Source organism: Thermobia domestica, chromosome 1 (assembly GCF_964235325.1).
Source record: "Thermobia domestica chromosome 1, izTheDome1.hap1.1, whole genome shotgun sequence".
Lineage (NCBI taxonomy): Eukaryota > Metazoa > Arthropoda > Insecta > Zygentoma > Lepismatidae > Thermobia > Thermobia domestica.
Window position 1 is genome coordinate 339,145,985 of NC_137454.1, and position 12,187 is coordinate 339,158,171.

Genomic DNA, 12,187 nt, shown 5'->3' on the forward strand with positions numbered 1-12,187 from the left:
TTTACGTAACCTTAGATAAGTGCGAGCTGATGAAACACTACACTTTTACGAGAGAATACTGAAAATTTCCTGGCTTTGCTCCTCTCCCGTCCATCTACGAAAGCCTGTCTTATAATGATGCAAATATAGATCTTCTGTGATTAATGTAGCTTTTCTCAGGCTAGAAGCAGGGATCGTGTAGACTCAAGTAAGTTTCATAGTTTTGGAATGTTGGCTGTCATGAAGGTTTTGCTTCTTCAGGGAAAGTCTCAGGCCTGCAGCCAGCCCAAAAATGTAGGGGGATGGTTGAATTTAGGGTGGCGAACAACAACATTATACTTCCTCACCATATTATGATTCTTTTGAAAGCCTGCCGTGAAAATTTTAGGTGGCCAGTAAAACTTAAAGGGACGCAGCTCCCTGTGGATATGGGCCTGGAAAGTCTGCAAAGGACATTCACACTAAGATGTCATAAACATTGGTAAAGCACTGCATTTCCTACAGCACCATTAAAATCTGGATAGCTCTTTTCAAGACTGACATTCCACCATTGAAGACGTGTCCCGCAGTGGGTGACCCCAAACCTCAACGTACCAGGCACCAAGCGGTGCTGTTCACGAACTGATTTAAAGACAAATGATATTAGCAAAAAGGCCCAGATACTGAATATCTCATGGGGTTTTCTTAGATTCATTATTAATAGTATATTGGACATGTGCAAGCTTTCAGCAAAGTGGGTGCCGAAATGTCATTCAGAAGGTATGAGTTGAAGCATCCATTGCAGTTTTAGCTCGTTTTGAGGCTAGCGCTGAACTGAATTGTTTGATCTTATGAGTAACTACAGGTTAAATCTAGCTCCGTATCTTTGACCTTGACACCAAGGATTAGTCAATTGAGTGGCGCCATCTCGGGTGTCCGAAGCCAAAAACGTTCGCGCCCTGAAATCAAGGAAGTCTGTCATGTCTTCAATTTTCTGAGACAAACACGGCATTCTATTTGTGGACTACTTAACTCGGAACTCTATCACCGGTGAATGTTATGGTAACTTATTGGACCAGCTACACGAAGCAACTAAGACGAAACGCCCCAAAATGTTGTTCAGATAGATTTCCATTTTTCACAATTGCGTCCCTTGTTCTGGCTATCAAATTGAAGATCATGGGATTCCAATTGTTCCGCAATCCCTTTGTTCGCCTGACCAGGTTCCCTCTGATTTATCGTTTGTTCCCAAACTTGAAAATGCACCTCAAGGAAAGCATCTTGCGGACATTTTCTCACGAGCAACATGCTGCGGAAACGTGGTTTCACGTCCACTAAACAAATGTTATTTGCAAGATTTACAAGAGTTGCAACATCGCTGTGCCAAGTGCACCAGTCTCAGGAGGAATATGTTGAGCAACGATGTAATTTCATCCCTCTGGTTCTACTCTTTCTGGGAAAAGCCAGGAACTTTACAATGCCCTCTAATATTTTATTGAAAGACCAGATTCATATGACACGTTTTTAAAGTTTCAGATCACTAAAATATTACTATCAAACTATTTCCAAGAAGGGTGTATTGATCAGTTGCTAAAATAGTTGTAATTTTAATTACACCAGTATTTTAATCAGAGATGAATATCAACGTAAGGAGAGCTTTTCCTAACTTATTGTGATTTATCAAGAATAATGAAAAAACCCGTGATGTGTTGTTATTATTTGCATGAGGTGCGATCACTATAAAATCATCTACAAGAACCTTTGGTCTTTTTAAGCCTTCATTTTACTCTAGTTCGTATTTAGCTTTTTAAGGTGATTTTAACGGATAAACACCATCTTTACGAAGACACTTGCATCGGTTAGGGAGGATTGCGTGCCAGTGTGAAATTTAGAGCTATGTCAGCGATAGTTCACTACCAAAAGGGCCATAACTATCGAATTGGTCTAAATAGAGAGTGTTCTGGTAGAAGGTAGGATTATCCAGTACCCAGGTTCGCGGAAATCATAGTAATTGGTACGGCAGCATGGTCACTAGTCCCTGGAGTGGTTAGCTTGCCTTTAATGGCTGGGATACTGTGAAGTAGAATGAAGGCAACAGGAAACCAAGAAGTAGTAAGATACCGCAACACAAAACGCCTAAGAAACCATGAGTTACAAAACAGGTGTTACAAAAAATGAGACAAAGAAAAACGTGGAAACAGGTTGATGCAGAAGAGGAAAGAAAGATGTGCAGGAAGTTGCACAACTAGTTACAATGGGAAACAAACAGAGTAAGAAAAGATTTTAACAAACGAAAATGCGAGAACGAGGTGAAATCTATGGAAGTCGGAGGAAACAAGAGGATATTACGATAGCAGTGGAAAATAAGAATAATGTAGTCCGCATGAAAAAAGGAGTTTTTGAGAGTACGACAGATCGTGTGCCCTAGATGTTGAAATAGAAAATGAAGTACAGGGATGATAAAGGGTTCAGTGTACTTCCAGATATGTTTGAAAAAGCAATATCCAAGATTAGAAATGGAAAGGCAGCCGGGATAGATAATCGAATTCAATCGAATTCATTAAGAATATGAAAGACAAGGGCAAGAAAGAATTGTTAAGACTCTGCAAAGAAATATATGAAAAGGAGAGTAGCCAAAAGATTTCGTGAAGACGATCAAGATACTAATGGCTAAAAAATCATACTCAGACAAATGTGAGGATTATAGAACTATTAGTTTGATATCACATGCAGCAAAATTTTTCCTTTGAATACTAATTTTTCCTTTGAATAAAGAGAAGATTGTAAGGAAAAACAAATGAAAAGTTGAGGAGTAATAGTTCGGGTTCAGGAGAGTAAAAGCACAAGAGATACAATTGAATCATTAAAGATAACCAGTTAAAGGTTTATAGGAAATGGGAAAGAGCTGTATGTTGTATTTATTGATCTAGAAAAGTTTTTTGACGGATGAATTCGGAATTATTGTTGGGAGTTCTTAAGAAGGTTTGGTTAGAATAGTAAAATCGGAAACTCATATGAAATTTATATATGAAACAACAAGTAAGTGTTAGAATAGAGAAGGAAATGACAGAAGAGTACAATTGGAAGGGTAACTCGACAAGGATGTTGTCTCTCACTAATATTGTTAAATATTTATCTAGCAGAGGTAGTGAAAAAGAGCCTACATAGTGAAAACATCATTTCGGTAGGAGCTAGAATAATTACGTGTATATGGTTTGTAGATATGGCGCTTGTTACAGAATCTGAAAAGAAAATTAATAAAATGTTAGAAAACTTGAGGAAGAGCTGTGAAGAATATGGGATGAAAATAAATGCATGATGATTATAATGAAGCGGTTGGTGTCAAATATAGAAGGGGGGGGAATAGAGCAGGTGATTAGTTTCTGATACCTGAGTGGTATTATTAGTGATGACATGAAGTGTAAACGTGAATTAAAAACAAGGATAGGAATGGCGAAAGAATCTTTTAGAAGGAAGAAAAGTGTATATTGTGGGACCTTGAATAAAGAGTTGAGAAAAAGGGCTTATAAAATGTTTCGTGTTCAGTATTGTAATCTAAGGAGCAGAAACCTGGACATTGCGGAAAAGTGATGAAGAACGACTGGAACCTTTCGAAATTTGAGTAAGGAGAATGAAGGAATTGGTTGGGTGGAGCAGAAAACAAATGAAAGGGTGCTAGAAATTATGGGAGAGAAAAGAACAATTTCAGATATTATTGAAAAGAAAAAGAGTGACTAGTTGGGATATTGGCTAAGAAGTAACTTTATCGTAAGGGACGTGCTAGAAGGTATAGTGGCAGGAAAGAGAGAGAGAGCAAAGGAAACTACAATCGATGGACGGTATCAAATCAGAAAAAATCGTACGTGAAGATGAAGAGGTTATCTGGAGAATTAGGAGAATGGAAGCTTTTAATTGCTAGAAATGGTCTCCCAATAATGGTAGAGTACATATGATGATGATAATGATCAACGGAAATCCTCAATAGATAATAGATGTCAACACATTTTTTGTATTAAGAAATATTTACATAACAATAGTCGAAATAATTCAGTGATTCAAGCGATATACACTGTTTCGGCCAGAAATAGTTTTAATAATAATCATATAATAATTATATGTATACATATAATTATTATATGTATACATATAATTATTATATGTATTTTCTTCCATACATGAAAAGCAGAAAATTTTAATTGCTAGGGGATGCTGATAAGTCCTTAGCTTCTCACTTACAATACAGTAAGACTTTTTCTATATAACAGAATCTTAAAAAGTGTTCTTTTTTAGGTATCCACTACAATCTTTCTAACAGTTTCTTTTAGATCTAAACAAAAGTCATGTTGCAGACTGGTGTAGAACTTTCCAATGTTGAACTGAGGGCGAGAGTCAAATATCACTTCGTACAAAAGAAAACTTCAAAGAAAATTGATGGTTCCATGGTACAAACATTAGGGATCCCTTCCTATGGAACTATAAAGAATTAATGTGTAGACTTTGTTATCAATACACATGCTAAGAGAGGTAAAAGAGGTATAACTTTGTTGTCCAGAATATAGTACCACATGAATCCCTGAAGTTAAGGAAATCAAACTAGGCATATAAATTCTTCATTAAAAGAAGCAGATACATGTTCCAGCGTTTTTGAAAATTCCCGTTTTAAGGAGAAAAAGAGGCAATCACTGAAGTCGACGTTGATCTGTTGTTTATGATCACATGACGGAAGATGGCTGACCCATTTAAAAAGAATCTTAGACCGTATTAGTACCTAGTTCAAGCTGGGTTTTTATCATTCACTTCGGTTAATGAGTTATCCTAAGGGAAATAGCAGAGTGCAAAAATTTACTTATTCATTGAAATGTATATCCTAAGGGGAAGGCAAGGGAGTTCAAATATATAAACATATTCGCCCACTTCGAGAAACTGGCATTCCAGATAATGAATTAATAATTATATTTTGTATGTTAGTAGATGTATGTTACATAAATCGTATTTGTTCACCGAAACAAACTATACTGCATATTTTTTTTAATTACATATCAATATGAACATCAAACAGCAGCGTCAGGTCAGATTTTGCTTGTAGGGGAGGGGTGAGCATGATGCTCCACTCCTTAAAGAGTATTACATTTTTCGGGCAATTGCCCCCTGCCCTCCCCAAATGACACTGCTGAAATCAAACTGTATACGAATATGTTTGTAAACAATACGAATATTGGTTTGACTCTCAATTGGAATCCTAGCGAGTAGTTGGACGTAGTCAGATGTACACTGTTAGTGAAGAATTAAGAGGATAAATTGGCCAATCCCTTTCTGCTAGGGTTAATAGAGGTGATGTAGAGTTGTTGAAAAAACAATGATGGTGAATACTGATAACTAGCCACTTATTTACATTATTTAATATATATCTAAGTTACTCTTAAATTACTACAGGAAAAATATGTGTTCGTTGGTACTTAGTATTCCTGTTGGAGGTGTTACAAGTAAGAAAGAAATCCAAATATTCGTAACTAAAAGCAAAATACTCATTTTGGACAAATATCCGGGTATTTATCTGCTGGAATAAATACCCAGGTATTTTACATCACTATGGTAAAGTGGTCGCCTGTGGTGTGAAAGTTTCCTGACTCGATCTCGAACTATGTGAGTCTATGGAGAACAAAATCATGTTTGTGGATTTCTAGGCACTCTTCGTTTCTTTTGATATTTTCATTCCAACGGTTCTTTCATAATTATCCATCTTCTTTAGCCTAAAGAGTCAGGCACGTAATAAAATGTGAACTATTCATACCTGTTGTCTCCAAGTGATTCATCCCTTTTTGTGGTGAAATATCTTGTCATCTCTTCAGTGAAAATTTGAGTCTCATTCGATATTCTAGTTTGAAATACTTTACCTGTAATAAAATTCAATAAATAAACAATTGGAGCTGTTTATTCTCATATTTGAAACAAATTTGTTGGGAGCATTTTTTAGGAATTAATTTTTAAGAATCGCAGTGACGGCTCGTGCTGTCATTAACGAAGCGTGCTACAATATATATATATACTTGCAATTGCCCATTAAAGTTGGAAGTTAAAATCCATCCTTCGATTCTTCACGCTGATAAACTTCACTGTCACCCTTGAGTTGAAGCTGGCATGTTGTTGATAGAACTTTTTTCTATCGAGAGCATGGCAAGGGAGTTAACCTTTCTTGACGTATGGAAATTCCTCACGAATGTCTTAATTCTCTTTAGAGATGAAAAACATCTCTCAGGCTCTGCTATAGACATTGGTATAGTCACTATTATTTGCCAAAGGGTTGTTATTTCGCTAAAAGTGTTGAGTTGAGTTGATTTTAGTTTAGCGTCCCCTTCAGCAGCGAGGCTATATGAGACGTGGACCTACTGATTAACGTGGAATCCGAACCACATGAGCTCCCGCCGGGAATCGAACCCGGGTCTCCCACGCCAAAGGCGCGTACTCTAACCGTTTAGCCACGAGGAAGTTCTCGCTAAAAGTGTCCTGTAAGTTGTTTCTAAAGATAAGCTGAAAGAACCAAAAGCTCAGTGCGAAGTCGCTGCTTATCTAACATGGGTTGCTTTCAAACGCAATGTCCAGAATGTGTTCCGGAAATTTCTTTTAAAAAAATCACTAACATTTGCAGAATCTAGAAGTCGATTTCGTGCCTCCGCATAAATGCGATCACATACTTCTTTGGCATCTGATACTCGGCAAGATTCAATCTGCCCGCATTTGTTTTCACCAATTGTTAGAAGAACCATATCACTTGACATACTATTTCTGTGTCATTCCGAATTTTCTCAATGACTTCAATGAATATTTAACTGCTGTTTGTACTTTGATGGTAGGCCTATTAGTTTGCTTGCTCTGAACTTGATTATAGAAAATATCTACATGGATCACTATTTTTTTAAAAGAATTCTAACCAAAACACGATTTCACTGTCCTTTACGACCAAAACATGAATACGACGGAGAGCTCGAAATTCTTGTATTGTGATTTTTGATATGGATTTCTCTAATTCTGAAAAGCGCTCTTGCAAAACATTTACATTTTCATATACGGAATTTTGAAATTTCGTCGAGTAGCTGACCCACTCGGAATACGTCATACAGCCACTTTTTCCAAAACAGACCCGCGCTGTGGAGAGTAGGAGGAAATATTGGAAAGTCCTGAAAGACTACAAAAAATGCCGGTTTATTTTGATAAACAGCTCTTTCTATTATCAAATTTAGTTGATGAGCGTAACAATCGACGCCGTGTGCCAAAGGAAACTGTTCATTAATTTTAGATTTTACACCATTAATTCTAGACTGCACGGAAGAAACAGTGTGTCAAAAATCACCGGTTTTCAGGGGGCTTTTTTTTTTTTTTTTTTTTTTTTTTTAATCAAGCATAAGTGTGAATCACGTATACTAACAGTACCAAGACGCGATTATTAAACTCACGTTTAGAATTCACTTATACCAAGTTAACCGGAGTGGAGCATGACACATAGATCTGCAATTTTGACATCTCATTTTGGCCAATTTCTGACTTATAGTGTTTCTCCCGCGCAGTCTAGAATTGATCCCCTCTTTAACGATGCCCTATCAAATGTCGGTACTATAATTTTACTATGACCTGAATCTGTGTCAAAAATGTTCAGTTCATTTAATATACACTCTGACAATTCTGTGGCTCCCTGATCTTTCGGATTAAAAAAAAAAAAACAGAAAACAGAGAACCGAGCGCCGTCAGCAAGCAGAAAAAGAAAACGAAAGAGAGGAACAATTGGCGCTTGCACAGATTGGCTTCGGGCTCAACCTAGCTCAGCATGGTGGAATGAGCAAATAAAAAGGAAAAGTGGGCAAGGCATACTGAGATCTTTGCTTCATGCTAGAGATACATTTGTTGGGTAGGCTTGTATAGTTTAAGCGGGCTCCATTCAGTAGAGCCCGCTCGGTTCGTTAGTACAACTTTCACACTGAGGAAGGCACTGATAATCCCGTTTCACGCTCGAAACACAAGATCGTCATAGGAAAGTTCTGTGTTTTGTTAATTAAGGAACAGTTTAAACAAATGAATGAATGAAAATTTTTTAAACTAAGATCAATCAAACACAAATATAGGAAGCGTGCTGCAAGGGCGCCGATTTCTCTGTAAATTTGAGGGGTGCATACAGGTGCAGAAGGCATATGTGAGGATTTTAAGACAAATTGCATTCAAATTATGCCAAATATTGTACATTCTTAAATACAATAAGGGGGCCACATCAGATTTGGGAGGCCCGGGCCCCTCGGCCCCCCAGGATCGGCGCCCTTGGCGTTCTGGAGCCCGGTAACTCTACGTCATATAACGAAATATTGGATAGGTTAATAATTACTTGTACCTTGGGTAGAAAGTGCTCATACATAAGCACTATACCTTATAGAATGTTAATTTAATAATAACAAAAGAAGAAGGTTTTTAATATCTGTAAGATATTAGAGAGTAATAGATAGTTCGTTGCTATGTATTTGTTTATGGATACCTAATTCTCGTGTATGTGCACGACAGTGTGAATGAAAAATACATTAAAAGTGTATCAACTAATAAACCATTTTAAACCGTTCATCTACTTTATAATTCTGATAGAGAAGGTGAGAATAGTATTATATACATAATTATAAAAAAATATTTTTAGATGAAAACAGTTACTACCACTCAAGTTCTTTATATCATCGATCGAACCAGGTTGACGACTACCCTTGGTGAGTCGTTATAAAAATTTTGGTTTACCTCACCCGGGATTTCTTGTAAATTCGCTACCCGAAGCAAAGTAAGGGTGAATTTACTTTTGTAATAAAGTTAATGAATACAAATTTCACAAGACTGAGAAGTGGTAGAATAATAATAAGAAAAATGAACGGTAACGCTATGGAGAATGAACCCAATGATAGTGACAACGGTGAACATAGTGCAACACCAGGAATGACACTAGAAGACCGAATCTTGTTAGCCTTACAGCGGCAAGAACAATATCATAAAGACGATTCGGAAGCTATGAAGCGACTGGAACAAAATTTGGTTCATATATCCAACAAACAATACGAAGAATTGAAGCAGACGATAGAACAGAAGTCCGAAGAAAACAACAAGCAATACGAGGAATTGAAACAGACGATAGAACAGAAGTCTGAAGAATCCAACAAGCGATATGAGGAATTAAGTAAACGAATGGAACAGAAGTCAGATGAAACGAAACAATCAATTATCCAGGCGATGGATGACATCACCTCACAGTTCGAGGAAAAGTTAAATAGAATATCTGAGGATTGTCAGGATAATCACGACCACATTATACAAGAAATCAGTGGTGTAAAAAAGGATTTAGAAGTAATGGAATCTTCTGTTCGTCAGCAAAAGGTTCAGGTCACCAATAATTCAAACAACATACGTGCAAATACACAACTGATAGCTACTCTACAGGAGGAAATGAGGAAGCTACAGGTCAAGGACAACGTACACCACAATAATACGGTCAGTGATCATTTGGAGTTTCCCCATTCACAAGAGATGACCTCGCCTCCACCCACATCTGATGAGGACCTTATTTTGGAGGAAATTCATCCGAAGAGTACTGATGGACGGATAAGAGACGGTACAACAACACATCATGTCATGGATAGGAATTGTCACCCAATAAGTACTCGGAACGATAAAAGGAAGGTAAAGTTAAGCGTTAAGATGAGTGAAATACGTGCCATGAGTAAATTCAGTGGTAAATGTAATGAGAATGCTACTTCGTTCCTGGAAAAATTTCAGGACGAATGCAATATAATGTGTATAGATAGATCACAATATATGAAGCTAATCCCTCATTTATTACTCCCACCATGTTCCTTATGGTTTAAGGCAATACGTGATCACATCAATACATATGAGGAATTCAAGGCAGCGCTGATCGCCAATTATGAAAATGATTTTTTGCTTGCAAATAGAGATGCCACGATTAGAAATCAACATTTCAATCCTCGTTTACACAAATCTATTGTCGAGTTTGTTGTAAATACCTACAACGAATTAAAAGTTGTCAATCCATTGCAGTCGGAATCTAGAATAATAGCATCCATTCGAAATTTGCTCCCATTTAAGTTACAACAAATCTTGTTTTCTACACAGTGTATGAGTTTCAACCATTTGTTAATGCTCGTTCAATGTTATGAAACTCAATACCATGCTTTGAATCAACAAGCAGGTGTGAGTAAAAGTAAGAATAATTCAGATCATTTTGTACCTGTTAGGAATCTAGATATCCGTAGTATGAACGATACGGAATACAACCGAAGCCGAGTAAATTCTAGTAATCCAAACGAGCAAAATAGGCAGAACTATGTAGGGAATACACCTAACCTAATTAATCGTAGCAATCCTTATGTTAGACCATATAGTCAAAATAAATTTAAAAATCGACGAAATACATGGCGAAATTCCAGGAATACAGGACACTACGTGGATAGACGTAATCGGGGGTCAAGAAATGACACTTCGCATCAAGATCCAGGTATTGAAGTAAGCACTGTACAAAACAATAGTACGGAACCTAATCATGATTGTGCAGTACAATGTACTCTATTAGAATCTTATGCAAATCCAAATTTAAGCTGACTACAATTGATGGAGTAAAGGTTAGACACATATCAGCTATAGATTTTCATGAACATTTATTTTATTTTTATTCAATTTAATTTTCTTTAATTCTCATTAACCAATGACAATTTTCAAATGATTTTAATTCTCTCTTGTTAATGTGAAGAATTATAATTTAATCCACAATTGATTAAAGGCAAAGGTTATTTATATTATATGAATTTGTGTTCAGAATTTGTTGTCAAAGATTATGTTAAAAATAAGGTTCATTGTATCAAGCTAATTATCCGACAACTGTCTTCATGTACCATCTTATATGCTACTAGAATAAGATTCTTCTATACTCTGACGCCTAATGAATACAATGCATACTGTAAAATATCATTTTAAGTAATCACTATATAATGCGCCCTTGATCATGGTGACTCATGTTTGAAAATGTAATTGCTTCTTATTATTTTGAATTCGTACCCTTCGCTAGTTATATAAATAAGCGACGACGTTTTAATAATAATAAAATATATATATTAATGTAATAAAGGATAAATGATAAAGAAATGAAAGATTTATTATAAATATATTTATATGAGTGAAAATAAATAATGTTATTTATATGCGAGGGTCGATCAAAATGTAAAGAACATAAGTAATGTAATACCATTATTGTAAACGGACCAGTGGTTCTTGAATATAAAAGTCAAGCTCGCTTGTAACTTTCATATTCAGTCCCATCGTCGGGCGACATTTTTATATAACGAAATATTGGATAGGTTAATAATTACTTGTACCTTGGGTAGAAAGTGCTCATACATAAGCACTATACCTTATAGAATGTTAATTTAATAATAACAAAAGAAGGTTTTTAATATCTGTAAGATATTAGAGAGTAATAGATAGTTCGTTGCTATGTATTTGTTTATGGATACCTAATTCTCGTGTATGTGCACGACAGTGTGAATGAAAAATACATTAAAAGTGTATCAACTAATAAACCATTTTAAACCGTTCATCTACTTTATAATTCTGATAGAGAAGGTGAGAATAGTATTATATACATAATTATAAAAAAATATTTTTAGATGAAAACAGTTACTACCACTCAAGTTCTTTATATCATCGATCGAACCAGGTTGACGACTACCCTTGGTGAGTCGTTATAGTCAGAAACTGCTACTCCCACATAGATCTCTATTTCTGCTAAAATAAGGAATTTCTGCCATGAATATTTTCAACTCCATGTTTTGAACACCAAAGTATCTGAACCTTGAAAAAGAAATACACAATACGTTGAAAGTAGTTTGATTAGTTAATTTGTTGCTTAGTGTCTCTTGTAAGCGCCGATCTATATGAGACGTGATCCAACAGCTTAAACTGAAATCTAAACCAGATAAAGTCCTACCGGGAATAGAATCACCACATATACACAAGTCTCTCACGTTGAAGAAGTGTATGTGAATCTTATGTTGAAAGTATAAAATTTTCCTCTTCTATGCGACATATTTCTTCTCAGTTTTCTGGAAATACTTGACACGTTACTCAAATAGATGTTTTTAGTTTCTATGAAGTACTGAAAATTTATTATATTTAATTTGACCATAATTATCAGGACAATGTC

General features: G+C 35.9%; 1 protein-coding gene across 3 annotated transcripts in view; it reads right to left on the minus strand.

The window, feature by feature from the left end:
- Positions 1-12,187, minus strand: part of LOC145663402 (uncharacterized) — a 224,387-nt gene that overhangs the window by 136,131 nt on the left and 76,069 nt on the right. For 2 of the 3 annotated variants that reach the window (XM_081729630.1, XM_081729631.1), the window contains exon 3: positions 5,750-5,852. The exons of the other annotated variant lie outside the window; for it this stretch is intronic. In XM_081729630.1, coding sequence (XP_081585756.1) covers positions 5,750-5,852 — 103 coding nt within the window. The remainder of the gene's footprint in view (positions 1-5,749; positions 5,853-12,187) is intronic. 3 annotated transcript variants of the gene reach the window in all.